This window comes from Pleurodeles waltl, chromosome 9, assembly GCF_031143425.1.
Source record: "Pleurodeles waltl isolate 20211129_DDA chromosome 9, aPleWal1.hap1.20221129, whole genome shotgun sequence".
In the NCBI taxonomy this organism is placed as follows: domain Eukaryota; kingdom Metazoa; phylum Chordata; class Amphibia; order Caudata; family Salamandridae; genus Pleurodeles; species Pleurodeles waltl.
The window spans coordinates 963,231,179-963,248,783 of record NC_090448.1 but is presented as its reverse complement, the minus strand read 5'-3'; the positions used below and the strand labels follow the sequence as shown (position 1 = coordinate 963,248,783).

The 17,605-nt window shown below is 43.8% G+C and overlaps 1 protein-coding gene across 5 annotated transcripts in view; it reads right to left on the bottom strand.

Annotated features, from left to right (window-relative positions):
• Positions 1 to 17,605, bottom strand: part of GTF2A1 (general transcription factor IIA subunit 1) — a 167,957-nt gene that overhangs the window by 114,021 nt on the left and 36,331 nt on the right. For all 5 annotated transcript variants that reach the window (XM_069208361.1, XM_069208358.1, XM_069208359.1 and 2 more), the window contains 2 exons: positions 15,542 to 15,626; positions 15,147 to 15,277 (listed from right to left, as the gene is read on the bottom strand). In XM_069208361.1, the coding sequence (XP_069064462.1) occupies positions 15,147 to 15,277; positions 15,542 to 15,626 (216 nt within the window). The remainder of the gene's footprint in view (positions 1 to 15,146; positions 15,278 to 15,541; positions 15,627 to 17,605) is intronic.

Genomic DNA, 17,605 nt, shown 5'->3' with positions numbered 1-17,605 from the left:
TAATAAACATAATTTGTAATTGGATTCCTTACCTAAGAAAATGTGTGACGTTTTGTTCAAGTTTTACCAGACAAGGATCCATTGCCTCCCTGTGGGTTCCCGTTCAATAAAAGCGCACCACAAAACTGCATATAATGTGTTAGACAGTATCTAATTATTAAATCATTGATACAGTGTTGAGATTATCTCAGAGTTTCCAATAAAACATTCAATCGGATATGGGTCTCTTAAAAGGATGTGCTTATTCGATTGGTGGGATAAACAATGTTTTTATTGTGCATAAACCTCATTTTCATTTAGCTTAAATTATTTCTTTCAATCATTAAATGATTTAAAAACTCCTGAGAGCGCATACAGCGGTCACCTTTGCGCCAGTCATTAAAAGTGCCCCGGGGTTAGCATCGGTTTAAAGGAGGGGTTAATTTGGATCCGAGTATGGTGGGGAAAGATATGCAGTCAGATTCAAATTATTATTTATTCTGTCTCAAGTCTGTAGGGTTGTGTTCGTGGGAGTGCTTACATACACATTGGGAAGCCTATCTTAGGTTTTTATATCAGGTCATAGTGCGATGGGCTAGCTATAGCCAAGATTTTTTAGACTGGAGTGCACTCAATTAAACAAGTACCCATAATTGGGATGCTACAGAATAGACATTTATAAATGTTAGTGAAAAGCATCCCTTTTCCCGTGGGCTCCACGGCACCTTATGAACCACTCGTCCATCCCCCTCCAAAAATATATTTCATGAATGTACTTTTTGGAGCAGCAAGCAAAGAAAGCTTTGGGTAGCATTATGGGTAAGGCTTGAAACAGACATCTTGGCAGAACATTCATTTTTTTTTTGTTGCATTAATTTGGCCCAGCATTACACCAGCAGGTTTGCCCGTCTTCGGAGATTGCTCAGGATCTCCTCAAGTACTTATATCACATTATACTTGAAAGGATCAGAGAGGTCTGCGGATAATTTAACTCGACGAAATGTGACTGTCTTATTAACCAATCTGAAGGTAGTATAGTCCCAAGCAACTGTTTTAAGGGAAGTTAAGAATATTGGATTTAGTTGTGTTTATCTTAAAACCCGAGACCTCTTCACGAGGATCTAATTGGACTTATAGTCACTTACGTTCTTCTCTAAAGAAGAGACCCGTCACCTCCCCAGTTTCTCAAACATGGGATGTGAAGGGGTCTATAAGAGAAAAAAAGGGAGAAAGGGGGGACAATCCAATGTGTGACTTTACAGTTTAAGCTGTGCAGAACTGTCCCCGTTTCACAGTATACTCGATGATGAAGCTGGATAACATGACTTGGCTAAGGTTTCAACATCCTTGTCAGAAAGCCCCACCCAGCCAAAAGTCCTATCATCTAGAGAAATCAGAATAGTAGAGACTGCCATTCTTGCATTTTCAGTCAGATGGACTACTTGTCTACAGTTGTGATGTGCCTGGCAATGTGTAATAAATCCTGACTGATCAGGAAGTATGATGAATAGAATAATATTGTCTAGGCGCATTGCCAAAAATATCAAAGATGTTCATACACATTTAGGAGTGCTATAGGAAACAGGATGCACACCACTCGATGTCTTTCCCAGTTTATGTAGTAGGGAGGCTGTTGCTTTGTTCACTGATGGCATGACTGTTGTTGAGAATAATTTGTACAGACTTCAAATGGGGCGTCAGGTTTGCCCCCAAACTGGTTATAGAATTTTCCTACATAACCATCTGGGCCTGGAGCATTTTGTTCGGGAGTGACTTTGGATATCTTGCATAATCTTAAATAATCATCCTGTAGAGTACGCCTGGCTTCTTCCGCCGCATAGAGGAATAATAAATAAGAGGCTGCAAATTTCTCTTCCTCCCTGATGACTTTTGTACCATAAAATAAACAAATAAATAAAAAAACACCTTCGACTCCAAGGTGATTTAAAAAAAAAAAAATGGTTGATTATTATTTTTGTTTTAACATCGGTCCTTTCTTATTGTACTCCATGTAGCAGAGCTAGATGTGGGTAGATTATTTCATTAGGGCAGGTAAGAGTATTTTGATTTTAATAAGGAGAGTTCAGCTTTATTTGCATCTAGACTTTATTGCCACAAATTGTGGTTCATATCCTAAGTTTTTGGTGTGTGTGTGTGTGTGGGATGTTCTATACGCCTCCTCCCACAGTTTGAGTTCAATAGACAGTTTTTCTCTGTTGCCTTTAAGGTATTTTAAGGTAGGCTACTTTGCTGATATAGATGGCCCCTAATAATCACCTTAAAGGAGTCTGAGGTGCTCAATAGGTGCTTCCTGTGTAACATTTTCCTGAAAATAATTAATATGTGGCTTAATTTCCTCTCGGAGATAAAAGCTCCACCTGCCCATTCCCTTTGATGCCCCGATTCAGTTCAGTGTCACACATGGTCTGAAACTGATATAGTTTCACATTCAGAATAGGAGCAGATTGCAGTAGGGGTGTGGCGAGTGATATATAGTCCCTCTTCAGTACGTTGGTCCCACCAAACAACAAAGGCCTAAGTCTCCAATCTTATTTTTAAGCCCCTTAGTGAAACCCCTGAATGTGGAGTCCCGGGCTGTAAAGAAATGGCTCCCTGTTGCAGTTACCCCCCACTTTTTGCCTGATACTGATGCTGACTTGACTGAGAAGTGTGCTGGGACCCTGCTAACCAGGCCCCAGCACCAGTGTTCTTTCACCTAAAATGTACCATTGATTCCACAATTGGCACACCCTGGCATCCAGATAAGTCCCTTGTAACTGGTACCTCTGGTACCAAGGGCCCTGATGCCAGGGAAGGTCTCTAAGGGCTGCAGCATGTATTATGCCACCCTAGAGACCCCTCACTCAGCACAGACACACTGCTTACAAGCCTGTGTGTGCTAGTGAGAACAAAATGAGTAAGTCGACATGGCACTCCCCTCAGGGTGCCATGCCAGCCTCTCACTGCCTATGCAGTATAGGTAAGACACCCCTCTAGCAGGCCTTACAGCCCTAAGGCAGGGTGCACTATACCATAGGTGAGGGTACCAGTGCATGAGCACTGTGCCCCTACAGTGTCTAAGCAAAACCTTAGACATTGTAAGTGCAGGGTAGCCATAAGAGTATATGGTCTGGGAGTGTTTTACACGAACTCCACAGCACCATAATGGCTACACTGAAAACTGGGACGTTTGGTATCAAACTTCTCAGCACAATAAATGCACACTGATGCCAGTGTACATTTTATTGCAAAATACACCCCAGAGGGCACCTTAGAGGTGCCCCCTGAAACTTAACCGACTGTCTGTGTAGGCTGACTAGTTCCAGCAGCCTGCCACACTAGAGACATGTTGCTGGCCCCATGGGGAGAGTGCCTTTGTCACTCTGAGGCCAGTAACAAAGCCTGCACTGGGTGGAGATGCTAACACCTCCCCCAGGCAGGAGCTGTAACACCTGGCGGTGAGCCTCAAAGGCTCACCCCTTTGTCACAGCCCAGCAGGGCACTCCAGCTTAGTGGAGTTGCCCGCCCCCTCCGGCCACGGCCCCCACTTTTGGCGGCAAGGCTGGAGGGAACAAAGAAAGCAACAAGGAGGAGTCACTGGCCAGTCAGGACAGCCCCTAAGGTGTCCTGAGCTGAGGTGACTAACTTTTAGAAATCCTCCATCTTGCAGATGGAGGATTCCCCCAATAGGGTTAGGATTGTGACCCCCTCCCCTTGGGAGGAGGCACAAAGAGGGTGTACCCACCCTCAGGGCTAGTAGCCATTGGCTACTAACCCCCCAGACCTAAACACGCCCTTAAATTTAGTATTTAAGGGCTACCCTGAACCCTAGAAAATTAGATTCCTGCAACAAGAAGAAGGACTGCCCAGCTGAAAACCCCTGCAGAGGAAGACCAGAAGACAACAACTGCCTTGGCTCCAGAAACTCACCGGCCTGTCTCCTGCCTTCCAAAGAACTCTGCTCCAGCGACGCCTTCCAAAGGGACCAGCGACCTCTGAATCCTCTGAGGACTGCCCTGCTTCGACGACGACAAGAAACTCCCGAGGACAGCGGACCTGCTCCAAAAAGACTGCAACTTTATCCAAAGGAGCAGCTTTAAAGAACCCTGCAACTCCCTGCAAGAAGCGTGAGACTTGCAACACTGCACCCGGCGACCCCGACTCGGCTGGTGGAGAACCAACACCTCAGGGAGGACCCCCGGACTACTCTACGACTGCGAGTACCAAAACCTGTCCCCCCTAAGCCCCCACAGCGCCGCCTGCAGAGGGAATCCCGAGGCTTCCCCTGACTGCGACTCTCTGAAACCTAAGTCCCGACGCCTGGAAAAGACCCTGCACCCGCAGCCCCCAGGACCGGACTTTCACTGCAGAAGTGACCCCCAGGAGTCCCTCTCCCTTGCCCAAGTGGAGGTTTCCCCGAGGAAGCCCCCCCTTGCCTGCCTGCAGCGCTGAAGAGATCCCTTGATCTCTCATTGACTTACATTGCAAACCCGACGCTTGTTTCTACACTGCACCCGGCCGCCCCCGCGCTGCTGAGGGTGAAATTTCTGTGTGGGCTTGTGTCCCCCCCGGTGCCCTACAAAACCCCCCTGGTCTGCCCTCCGAAGACGCGGGTACTTACCTGCAAGCAGACCGGAACCGGGGCACCCCCTTCTCTCCATTCTAGCCTATGCGTTTTGGGCACCACTTTGAACTCTGCACCTGACCGGCCCTGAGCTGCTGGTGTGGTAACTTTGGGGTTGCTCTGAACCCCCAACGGTGGGCTACCTTGGACCAAGAACTGAACCCTGTAAGTGTCTTACACACCTGGTAAAACTAACAAAAACTTACCTCCCCCAGGAACTGTGAAAATTGCACTAAGTGTCCACTTTTGAAATAGCTATTTGTGAATAACTTGAAAAGTATACATGCAATTGAAATGATTCAAAGTTCCTAATGTACTTACCTGCAATACCTTTCAAACGAGATATTACATGTTAAATTTGAACCTGTGGTTCTTAAAATAAACTAAGAAAATATATTTTTCTATAACAAAACCTATTGGCTGGATTTGTCTCTGAGTGTGTGTACCTCATTTATTGTCTATGTGTATGTACAACAAATGCTTAACACTACTCCTTGGATAAGCCTACTGCTCGACCACACTACCACAAAATAGAGCATTAGTATTATCTCTTTTTACCACTATTTTACCTCTAAGGGGAACCCTTGGACTCTGTGCTATTTCAAAGTAAGGAATAGCATGCACAAACAGAGCCAACTTCCTACACGGGCCCATTGCCATCTACTGTGGGGTTCAACACAGCATTAGAGTCTCCTAGAAATATTAAGTCCCCACTTCGTGAATCTTGCGTATGTGTCTGATATATATATATATATATATATATATATATATATATATATATATGGAAAATGTCACTTACCCAGTGTACATCTGTTCGTGGCATTAGTCGCTGCAGATTCACATGATGTGCACAGTCCGCCATCTGGTGTTGGGCTCGGAGTGTTACAAGTTGTTTTTCTTCGAAGAAGTCTTTTCGAGTCACGAGACAGAGGGACTCCTCCCATTTCGACTCCATTGCGCATGGGCGTCGACTCCATCTTAGATTGTTTTGCCCGCAGAGGGTGAGGTAGGAGTTGTGTATGTTAGTAATAGTGCCCATGCAATGGAGTGAATGCGTATGTACATAATAAAGTTTTAAGTAATATATTTACAAATGTTTAAGATCTACTTCTAAACAGCTACAGGCTCCCGGGGAGGCGGGTGGGCGCATGTGAATCTGCAGCGACTAATGCCACGAACAGATGTACACTGGGTAAGTGACATTTTCCGTTCGATGGCATGTGTAGCTGCAGATACACATGCTGTGCATAGACTAGTAAGCAGTTATCTCCCCAAAAGCGGTGGTTCAGCCTGTAGGAGTTGAAGTAGTTTGAAATAATGTTCTTAATACAGCTTGACCTACTGTTGCTTGTTGTGCAGTTAGCAAATCTACACAGTAGTGCTTGGTAAATGTATGAGGCGTAGACCATGTTGCTGCCTTACATATTTCGTTCATTGGAATATTTCCTAGAAAGGCCATAGTAGCACCTTTCTTTCTGGTTGAGTGTGCCTTTGGTGCAATAGGCAGTTCTCTTTTAGCTTTAAGATAGCAGGTTTGAATGCACTTAACTATCCATCTAGCAATGCCTTGTTTTGAGATTGGATTTCCTGTATGAGGTTTTTGAAAGGCGATAAATAGTTGTTTTGTCTTTCGAATTAGTTTTGTTCTGTCAATGTAGTACATTAGTGCTCTTTTGATGTCTAATGTATGTAGTGCTCTTTCGGCTACAGAATCTGGCTGTGGGAAGGACACTGGTAATTCTACCGTTTGATTTAAGTGGAACGGTGAGATTAATTTTGGTAAAAATTTAGGATTGGTCCGTAGAACAACTTTATTTTTGTGTATTTGAATAAATGGTTCTTGAATGGTAAATGCTTGAATTTCACTCACTCTTCTTAGAGATGGGATGGCAATTAAAAATGCAACTTTCCACGTTAAGTATTGCATTTCACAAGAGTGCATGGGCTCAAAAGGTGGACCCATGAGTCGTGTTAGGACAATGTTGAGGTTCCATGAAGGAACTGGTGGTGTTCTTGGTGGTATAATTCTCTTTAGGCCTTCCATAAACGCCTTTATGACTGGTATCCTAAACAATGAAATTGAGTGCGTAATTTGTAGGTAAGCACAAATTGCCGTAAGATTTATTTTAATGGAAGAGAAAGCTAGGTTAGATTTTTGCAAATGTAGTAAGTATCCTACTATTTCTTTTGCAGATGCGTGTAAAGGTTGAATTCGATTATTATGGCAGTAATAAACAAATCTTTTCCACTTATTTGCATAGCAGTGTCTAGTGGTAGCTTTTCTAGCTTGTTTTATGACCTCCATACATTCCTGTGTGAGGTCTAAGTGCCCGAATTCTAGGATTTCAGGAGCCAAATTGCTAGATTTAACGATGCTGGATTTGGATGTCTGATCTGTTGTTTGTGTTGTGTTAACAGATCTGGTCTGTTGGGTAGTTTGACATGAGGTACTACTGAAAGGTCTAGTAGTGGTTGTGTACCAAGGTTGCCTTGCCCATGTTGGTGCTATTAGTATGAGTTTGAGTTTGTTTTGACTCAACCTGTTTACTAGATATGGAAGGAGAGGGAGAGGGGGAAAAGCGTACGCAAATATCCCTGACCAGTTCATCCATAGAGCATTGCCTTGGGATTGATCTTGTGGGTACCTGGATGCGAAGTTTTGGCATTTTGAGTTTTCCTTTGTTGCAAATAGATCTATTTGAGGTGTTCCCCAAATTTGAAAGTAATTGTTTAGTATTTGGGGGTGAATTTCCCATTCGTGGGTTTGTTGGTGATCTCGAGAGAGATTGTCTGCCAACAGGTTCTGAATCCCTGGAATAAATTGTGCTATTAGGCGAATGTGGTTGTGAATCGCCCAATGCCATATTTTTTGTGTTAGGAGGCACAACTGTGTCGAGTGTGTCCCTCCTTGTTTGTTTAGATAATACATTGTTGTCATGTTGTCTGTTTTGACAAGAATGTATTTTTGGGTTATTATGGGTTGAAATGCTTTCAGCGCCAGAAATACTGCTAACAGCTCTAAGTGATTTATATGAAACTGCCTCTGATTTATGTCCCATTGTCCTTGGATGCTGTGTTGATTGAGGTGTGCTCCCCACCCTGTCATGGAAGCATCCGTCGTTATGACGTATTGTGGCACTGGGTCTTGGAAAGGCCGCCCTAGGTTTAAATTTGTACTGTTCCACCATAGAAGCGAGATGTATGTTTGGCGGTCTATCAACACCAGATCTAGAAGTTGACCCTGTGCTTGTGACCATTGTCATGCTAGGCACTGTTGTAAGGGCCGCATGTGCAATCTTGCGTTTGGGACAATGGCTATGCATGAAGACATCATGCCTAGGAGTTTCATTACCATTTTGACTTGTATCTTTTGTGTTGGATACATGGCCTGTATTACCTTGTGAAATGTTTGAACCCTTTGTGGACTTGGAGTGGCAATCCCTTTTGCTGTGTTGATTGTCGCTCCTAAGTATTGCTGTGTTTGACACGGCAAAAGGTGTGACTTCGCGTAGTTGATGGAGAAACCTAGCCTGTGAAAGGTCTGTATGACATATTTTGTGTGCTGTGAACACTGTCTTAGCGTGTTGGTTTTGATTAACCAGTCGTCTAAGTACGGGAACACATGTATTTGCTGCCTTCTGATATGTGCAGCTACTACTGCCAGGCATTTTGTAAAAACTCTTGGCGCAGTTGTTATTCCGAATGGCAACACTTTAAATTGGTAATGTATTCCTTGGAATACGAACCTTAGGTATTTCCTGTGTGAAGGATGTATTGGTATATGGAAATACGCATCTTTTAGGTCTAATGTTGTCATGTAATCCTGCTGTTTGAGCAGTGGGATTACGTCTTGTAACGTGACCATGTGAAAGTGGTCTGATTTGATGTAGGTATTTAGTGTTCTGAGATCTAGTATTGGTCTCAGAGTTTTGTCCTTTTTGGGTATTAGAAAGTACAGTGAGTAACCTCCTGTGTTTTTTTGTAGATTTGGTACTAATTCTATTGCGTCCTTTTGTAGCAATGCTTGAACTTCTAGTCCTAGAAGATCTATATGTTGTTTTGACATATTGTGTGGTTTCGGTGGGACGTTTGGAGGGAATTGGAGAAATTCTGTGCAATAACCATGCTGGATAATTGCTAAGAACCAAGTGTCTGTTGTTATTTCCTCCCAAAGTTTGTAAAATTGGCTTAGTCTTCCCCCCACAGGTGTTATGTGATGGGGTTGTGTGACTTGTGAGTCACTGTTTATTTTGAGGAGTTTTGGGGCCTTGGAATTTTCCTCGATTTCTTGGGAATTGGCCCCCTCTATATTGCCCCCGAAAACATCCCCTCTGATATTGACCCTGGTAAGTAGGTCTTGTTTGTGAGGTTGTGGTTTCTGTGGGTTGACCTCGAAACCCTCCCCTAAAAGGTGTTTTCCGAAATGTGCCTCTGCTCTGCGGGGAGTAGAGTGCACCCATGGCTTTGGCTGTATCGGTGTCTTTTTTTAGTTTTTCAATGGCAGTGTCTACCTCCGGCCCAAACAATTGCTGTTCATTAAATGGCATATTGAGCACAGCTTGTTGGATTTCCGGCTTGAACCCTGAAGTGCGCAGCCATGTGTGCCTTCGTATCGTGATTGCAGTGTTTATTGTCCCTGCAGCTGTATCTGCTGCATCCATGGAAGAACGTATCTGATTATTTGAGATACTTTGTCCCTCTTCTACCACCTGTTGCGCTCTTTTTTGGAACTCCATGGGTAAGTGTTCGATGAAATGTTGCATTTCATCCCAATGAGCTCTGTCGTATCTTGCCAAAAGTGCTTGTGAATTGGCAATACGCCATTGATTTGCTGCTTGTGCTGCAACCCTTTTTCCCGCAGCATCAAATTTGCGGCTCTCTTTGTCTGGAGGTGGTGCGTCTCCTGAGGTATGAGAGTTGGCTCTCTTACGAGCTGCCCAGACAACTACTGAGTCTGGTGTTAGTTGTGTTGTAAGATTGGATCTGTTGGCGGTGGCTTGTACTTTTTCTCCACCCTTGGAGTTATGGCTCTGCCTTTAACTGGATCCTGAAATATTTGTTTTGAATGTCTTAGCATTCCTGGGAGCATGGGAAGGCTTTGGTACTGGCTATGGGTTGAGGATAGGGTGTTAAACAGAAAGTCATCCTCAATTGGTTCAGAATGTAAGGTGACGTTGTGAAATTCGGCTGCCCTTGCGACCACCTGTGTGTAGGATGTACTGTCCTCAGGTGGTGACGGTTTTGTGGGATAGGAGTCTGGGCTGTTGTCAGACACTGGAGCATCGTAAAGGTCCCATGCATTGGGATCATCCTGACTCATTGTAGTATGAGCTGGTGAGTGCATCAGTGGTGGAGTTGTTGCTGGTGATGCATGTATTGATGGTGGTGGAGACTGTGGTGGGGTTGTTTTCCTTGCCACTTTTGCCTGTGGTTGCTTGTCCTTTTGTTGAAAGGCAAGTTTCCTTTTTATTTTGATTGGGGGAAGAGTAGTTATCTTCCCTGTGTCCTCATGAATATGAAGCCTTCTTTGCGTGTAGTCAGGCTCCACAGCTTGAAGCTCCTCTCCAAATCTATGTAATTGGGAGGTTAATCCTGGTTCCTCTGTATAGGAACTAGTTTTCGGCTCCGAGGCTGGATGTTTCGGAACCGAAACCATTTCGGAAGTATTTTTAGGCACCGAAGAAACCTTCTTTGTTTTCGGCGTGGTGTCTTGGTGCCGAAATTCTTCGGAGCCGCTGTCTCGGCTCCAAGGTTGCTGTGTGGCGGTATCTCGACCGGAGTCAGATGACTTCGACACCAGCATGCCCTTTTTCGGTGCCTTGGATCGGTCACCTAGTTTTCGGGTTAAGCCATGGCCTGTTGGCGGTGGCGTCCCCTGGGCTTTTGTGGACTTCTTGTGAGTCTTGATTTTCGACGTCTTACTCACGGTTTGGTGTGTTTCTTCGGCGTCGAGTTCTTCAGAATCCGACTCGTGGATGGAGAAAGCTTCTTCTTCCTCCTCGAAACGTTCTTGACCCGTCGGCGTGGACGCCATTTGTAGTCTCCTGGCTCTTCGGTCTCTCAGCGTCTTCCTCAACCGAAACGCTCGACAGGCTTCACAAGTATCCTCCTTGTGCTCGGGGGACAAGCACAAGTTACAGACCAGATGCTGATCCGTATACGGATACTTGTTATGGCATTTTGGGCAGAAGTGGAATGGGGTCCGTTCCATCAGCCTTGAAGTCGCACGTGGCCGGGCCGACCAGGCCCCGACAGGGGAATCAAAAAAAACCCGAAGGGCCACCGGAGCTCTTCAAAATTCGGTGTCGATTTGTTCTAACTAACCCGATACCGAACGCAAACAATACCGACGATTTTTTCCGAGATTCTAACTAACTTTCCGACCCGAAGCACGGAGCGAAAAGGAACACGTCCGAACCCGATGGCGGAAAAAAAACAATCTAAGATGGAGTCGACGCCCATGCGCAATGGAGTCGAAATGGGAGGAGTCCCTCGGTCTCGTGACTCGAAAAGACTTCTTCGAAGAAAAAAAACTTTTAACACTCCGAGCCCAACACCAGATGGCGGATCAGTCACTTTGCCTACATTCGGGGTATATAAACTGCTAAGGTTGGAAGTTTTCCTTCCAGCAAAATTCTGATACAAAGGAATATGCCCTAACTTTTTTCTTTTTTTAGGGTCGAGCCTGCGTTGCCATGCGCTCGCGCATCGAGACGATTTAGTGTTTAGAAAAGGGCTCGGAGCCCTGTCGACGTCACGTCCGTGTTTTTCATTGGTTCGTGGGCTTGCCTAATAAAATCTGCTTGCTTTCATTAGTCGAAGGCATGCCTTTTCCGGTGGCTAGCCCTCCTCGAGCTCATCGACCAAGTATAGAAAACATGCGAGGCTCGCTGTTTTCTGTCCAGCTCGTGGACTACTTTTTCTCTAATTTACTAGCGCGATTTCGCTTGCCAGAAGTCGAGCGCTTTACATAGTTAATTGCACTTTTTCGGGTTACGTACATAAATGCACTTTTGCCGATGGGTGAAAAGTCGGGTTAGGAGTTTACAACGCTATCAGCTCTAACATGAGCAAACGCGAGACCTGTTGCTTTGCAAATGCTTGTTTTTTTTTTTTACTATCAGGTCTGACAAAGGGTAGACTCTTATGGGTGAGGCTACTCAATTTTGTTTAGAGGGCCCTGACAAAAGCCAAGGGGTAACATATGTTTGAATGTTTCCTCTGAGCATCAAGTACGTTTACTGAAGTGCGTGATGCATGGTTTCTCATTTCCGTGAACTGAAATATCTTAGTGCATTGGCTAGGGCCATTAAGTCCCTTCGCTGTGAAGGACAGTATTTTAACCTAGTAGATGTGGTGTGCAATCATGCTAAGCCCACCGTATTGCATGTCAAGTTAGCGCCTGCATCTTGATTTGAGGATGGAGACCCACTGTGTCATAGTTTGTTTGTACAGCTTCCTTTAGCCCTTTCCTCCACTTCTAAACGTCTCCTGACTAACAAAACATTTATAAACATTTATAAAATTCTCTCTCTGCCTTGGAGGATTCTGGCTAGGTGTCAGGGACTCCTACTTCTCCCTCACTGGAGGAGGAGGGGGAAGGAGGGCAGGGGGAGATGGGGACGGACACCTCGTGCACCAGCATTGTGGGAAGATCTTGGTGTTCCATAGTGTCTGGAGATCCCACAGGTACAGTGTCTCTTTAGTTGAGTCTGCAGCTATTTAAGAAGATAGACATTGAGGTTATGTACAATACTTTGACTTATTCTTGAAATGCTTAACTGAAGACTGAAAGGATCACCAATTGTTCTAGACTACTCTTGTTCCATCATTTCCTGGTTTCAGTGAGGTTCCTGTTGCATCTTTGCACTCTTAGCATCTGCCAAGTTGATGCCGGATGTTGTGGTTCTTCGGTTTGTGTCAGTGACGTCTTCCCTTGATTCAATATCTATCCCTCAAGCCTTATGCTTAGTACCTTGGCTGCCGCCTCCAAGTCAGTAAATTGGTTAGATCAATTCCCAAACTCAAAGGAAATATCAAAGGGGCGGAACTGCGGTCGTCAGAGAAACTTTGCTGGTGCGATATCCTGCAAAATTAAGTTTTATTGACATTTGTGTAACTTTGAGAAAATGAGTAGAACTTGTGATATCTCAGCAGTGCGTTGTCCTACGTGATTTACTCGACCCAGCTGGATAAGTACGGTGTTGATTCAAGAAATGATGGTGAATGTCTAAGTAATTGTGCCATTCACTACGTCTCTTAGGCCTTGGATTTGCAAGTTATCTTTTCAGGGGTGGTGGTCTTCACTTTCCTTTTCACAGCATCATTCAGTGCATAGTGAACCATGCATTTGTTTATCAACACTAAGCTTTGTGCATGTTGCACTAGGTGACTTTCTGCCTCTTCATTCTGAACTCCCCTCACCCCCAGTTACAGGCCAGCCCTGAGCACGGCAATCTCCTCGCCCAGGTCTGATTGCAAGACAGAGTTCCCTCGAAATATCAGGCTTAAGCCTATCATTAAATTCGGCCCTTAAGATCTGCAGGTTCGCCAGCAGGTCTGCTTTTGTTACAATCGCTATAATTTCATCCACACATTTGTCTCCTGAATTTTCTACGATGGGCCCCCCCCACCCCTTCGGAGAGGATATCAATGATTTTAAAAAAATCCAGTGGCTTTCTACAGAGTTTGTCTCTTGGGTGGCATGAACTAAGCATGATTACAGGGGATGCTTACTAAATCATGTATAGTTTACATCACAATTCCCCCTTCATGCTCTCAAATATTCTGAGAAGGAGTTGTTGGGCCCCATTGGTTTGGACTAACTGCATAGGTGAAGACCTGTAAGCATGGGTTCCTGTATAGTGAGTCTTCTCTGAAGCCTATCCTAGTAAGTCAGATAGTTTACCTCTTTAGCATCCTATTTTGTTTCTACTTTTGTTTCCTCCCCCAAAGCTCCTCGTTTCTCTAACTCAAGGGTTCAAGCTTCCCTAAGGACGTTGCCAGCTGTGGAGAGCTTGGGCCTCACTCCAGAGGATGGGTCAGTTCAACTGTGTGTGTGTGTGATCCTATTGGCACAGGAATGGGCTGTGGTGCTAGGATAGCATATTTGCTTAGTAATATCTCCCCGGTCAATCCGCTCTTAACTCCCACTGGTGACCCCTCAATCACATCACCTAGCTGTTACAAAGGCCCCATTATGAGTTCAGGGATCCCTGTACTCTGAACAGCCTTAGTTTCCCACCTGGGGCGATTTGGTCAGTTTTCTGACCCAGGCCCATGGGCAATACTCACTGTTAGAATATCTTTGGTTTTCCTCGTGCAGGTTTTTGCCAAGACTTCCAAGCCGCACAGGATTCAGGGGGTTATTACAACTTTGGAGGAGGTGTTAATCCGTCCCAAAAGTGACTGTAAAGTGACGGATATACCACCAGCCGTATTACGAGTCCATTATATCCTATGGAACTCTTAATACGGCTGGTGGTATATCCGTCACTTTACCGTCACTTTTGGGACGGATTAACACCTCCTCCAAAGTTGTAATAACCCCCTCAGTGTCTTACGGATCACAGGCCACAGAAAGGTGAGGGTGGTGGGTGTTTGCACGCTGTATCTTCGTCAATGTGTCACCTCCCGTTATGCCGGTCATTTCAGAGCTGCAGTGCACAAGCTTCATTCATGTGGTGCCTCTACAGCGTTCTCCTGTGGTCTCCTTCGCAGACTCATGGAGCGTCACCCAGGCAGCACCTTTTTTTGGCTCATAACTGTGGGGCCTCAGCGCTGATGGTATACTCAACAAGGATTCATTCGCTTGGATGTGCTCCTTCAGCTTCCAGGCTGGAACAATCCTCTTTTTCGCATCGTCTTTTGCAGGATGCAGTCCTGCTCTCTGTGGGTCTCTATGGCAGAGCTCATCTAAGGTGTGGCCATCATGGCATTTATTGTGTGTTTTAACAAAAGAGATTTAAACAAAACCAAGATACAAGGGGTTAATTTTGTGCAGTATGGTAAAACCACACTGAAGAAACTTTGTAGCCATAATGAGAGCTGTTTCTCTTTGTAAAGTATTTCTTGCATTCAATCTGCGAGCCAAACTGTTTCCTCCAGTCGGTTTCGCTATTCTGAAGTAATACATGTATGAACGTGTTTTTGTACAGTTGATCCAACAACATGTTATAGGTTCGCATTTACACTCACTGCCATGGCATAAAGATATGCAACCAACCACGAACAAATCAAATATCCTTCAGTACAATGATTGTGGCACGCCACTACACATGTATTCAAACAAATCTAACAGGAGCAGAAGGGTCAATAAGTGCAAACGAGTCACAAGCACAAGATCAGCCATCCAATAATGTGAAGAGAAACTGGCAGGATCCTCAAGTAGACAAATGCAAAAAACATTAGCAGTTTATTTTGCACTTTTGGCATACTGCGCACACAATAGGCCACAAACAAAATGTATAATGTACAAGCAGTGAACAACAAACAAAACAACCAGATCCACCATTACCTAATCGAAATGTCTTTGTTTATTTACCTGTTGTATCACAGGGGCCTGCACCCCGGCCTGCATCTGTGGTATGACTTGCTGCTGTAAAACCATTTGCTGTTGGGGCTGGATAATATATTGTGCACCGTTAGCTGTTCTCACCAACTGCAAGATCTGGCCTGTAAGAAAAAAAAACACAAGTTATCGGGTAGCAGACGAAAGCAATTCTAACGCGTTGGGAATGGTTACAGCAACAGTAACTCGTATAATATAATGAATGCACGCACCTGCTGCAAGCCTGCACTAAAATACATGCAAGTACAGTAATTAAAAAGATCGTGAATTCCCTGCGCACAAGTGAAACTACCGTCAGCAGTATTACCAAGCAAGTGTGAGAAGAGGAAATATCCAGAGCTATCTCTTCTGTGCCAAGAAATCGTTACCTGAATTTGTTAATATCTGCTGTACTGGTGTAACACCAGCAGGTAAAGCCGGTAAAGCCAGGGTAGCTGCTGCGGCTGCTGCACTCTGCACAACGACAAGAAATATAAAATGATCGTTTAATATGTTCACAATAAATCACTGATATGGGGTAGGTTTGCTTCAATATATCACAGTAACCATTACCAAGAGATGTTTGCAATGCTCACTCCCGTATGTCATCAATATCTCCAATTTCATACAGATTCATTCACATTTCCTCTTCGAAGAAAGATAGTGGGCTGAAATAACTGCTTTCCCCCTTTAGACAGCAGATCCATATGGACCAGTACCTCCAGCTCAAGTGCAAAGTCACGCGACACTCAGGCTAAAGAAACCCTGCCAATAACTCATATACAATAAATATTCACTGGAATCTTTTAGGACCCATCATTTCACTTCTATTGAAGTCAAAATTATTTCACTGCGCTTCCGTATGACCGTCCTGGTTACGATCTCTGTTCTATTTCGAAGGTAAAAAGCAAGAGCCCTTTATTTAAAAAAAAAAAAAAAAAAAAATTATATATATATATATATATATATATATATATATATATATATATATATATATATATATATATATATATAAATAAATAAATAGGAGGGAGTCGGATGACAAGAGTAAGATTCAAGTTGGGAAACATAATATAAAATATACAATTGGCTTCTCCAGTAGAGAAAGATCTGTGTACAAGCAACTTAAAAGCACGTTGACAGCAGCTATCAATGATAGGAATTTGATTAATAAAAACCTTTCAACTCTAAAGGAGAATTTGGCAGGATAGCTGAGGGAGGAGCCAGTTAATGCTGTTTCAATATTATATTGGTTTCATGAAACGAACGAATTACAGTAGGTCTTTTTGCCCAAGGTTTCACCACATCATTAACCAAAACTTAATACCTTAACTTTAGAAAAACGAGGTGCTTTAATGCTGCCAGATTTTGCTTTGTCAAATACAGCAGCACGTACCAGTCTGAATAGTGTGGTCATGTTTTTCAACAGTCTGTCCTCCATAAAAATGCGGGGCTTTTTCTCAAGCTTTGGAATTTGAGCCAAAAGAACTATAGGATCAGCTTCGATAGGCAACCCACATCCTGCATGAAATTCCAATTCATCAGGCTTAGGCGTGGCTTCAGTAAATGAAGAGAGTTTATTTGGAAAGACACTTTTTCTCATGCCATATTTGAGTAACAAGATGTGTTTGTTTTATCCTAAGAGAGTTACTTCTAATTTTTCCTTCTGTTGGTCCAAAGTGGATACTTACAACCCAGAATTTAGAAATATACTAAGTGAGTGCATAACTTAAGAGGTTTCACAACTTTTATCTGTCGAGTGGTTATAGGACAGAACCTTTATTTCAGCTCAGTTCAACTCGTAATTTGATAATTTACTTAAGACCCTATACTAAAATTATTTTAGAGTGTTGCTATTGTGGTGTTTCACTGTGAACTAGCTACCGTTCGCATGCAGCAAGCTGGTTTGACAATTGCCTATGGCAATACTGTCAAACTACCTCACAGCAGGTCAGAAAACGACATGGTATTAGTTAACTTGAGCAAATCCTTCAGCATCTAAACACACAAAATTCCCACACTAAAGTGCTGCCTATCAAATGCCTTCTCCATATCCAACGAGACACACAATTTCCACTCCCTAGTGACCCATACCCAATACATTCATCCTCTGATCTGGTCAACTTGTAGTAATTAATTTAATATCTTACTAGCTTTAGCAGATTACCTTTCAACACTTATCAATATTGTGGGACCCACATTTAATAACAGTAATGGGCAGGTCTTTTGGTCATTATCAAATCTATAGGGCTTTTGAATCACAGTTATGCGCAGGAATTCAACTCATGCAAATAGTAAACTACTTTAGCTTTCATAATTTAAAGATAGTATCTGACTGGAAAAAGAATGACACTGTGTAAGGAAGTGCTGACCATACAGATGTAGCCTTTACAATGAAGCACTTTTATCCAACAGACATTCAGAATGAAACCCAATTATCAACAAGTATTGGC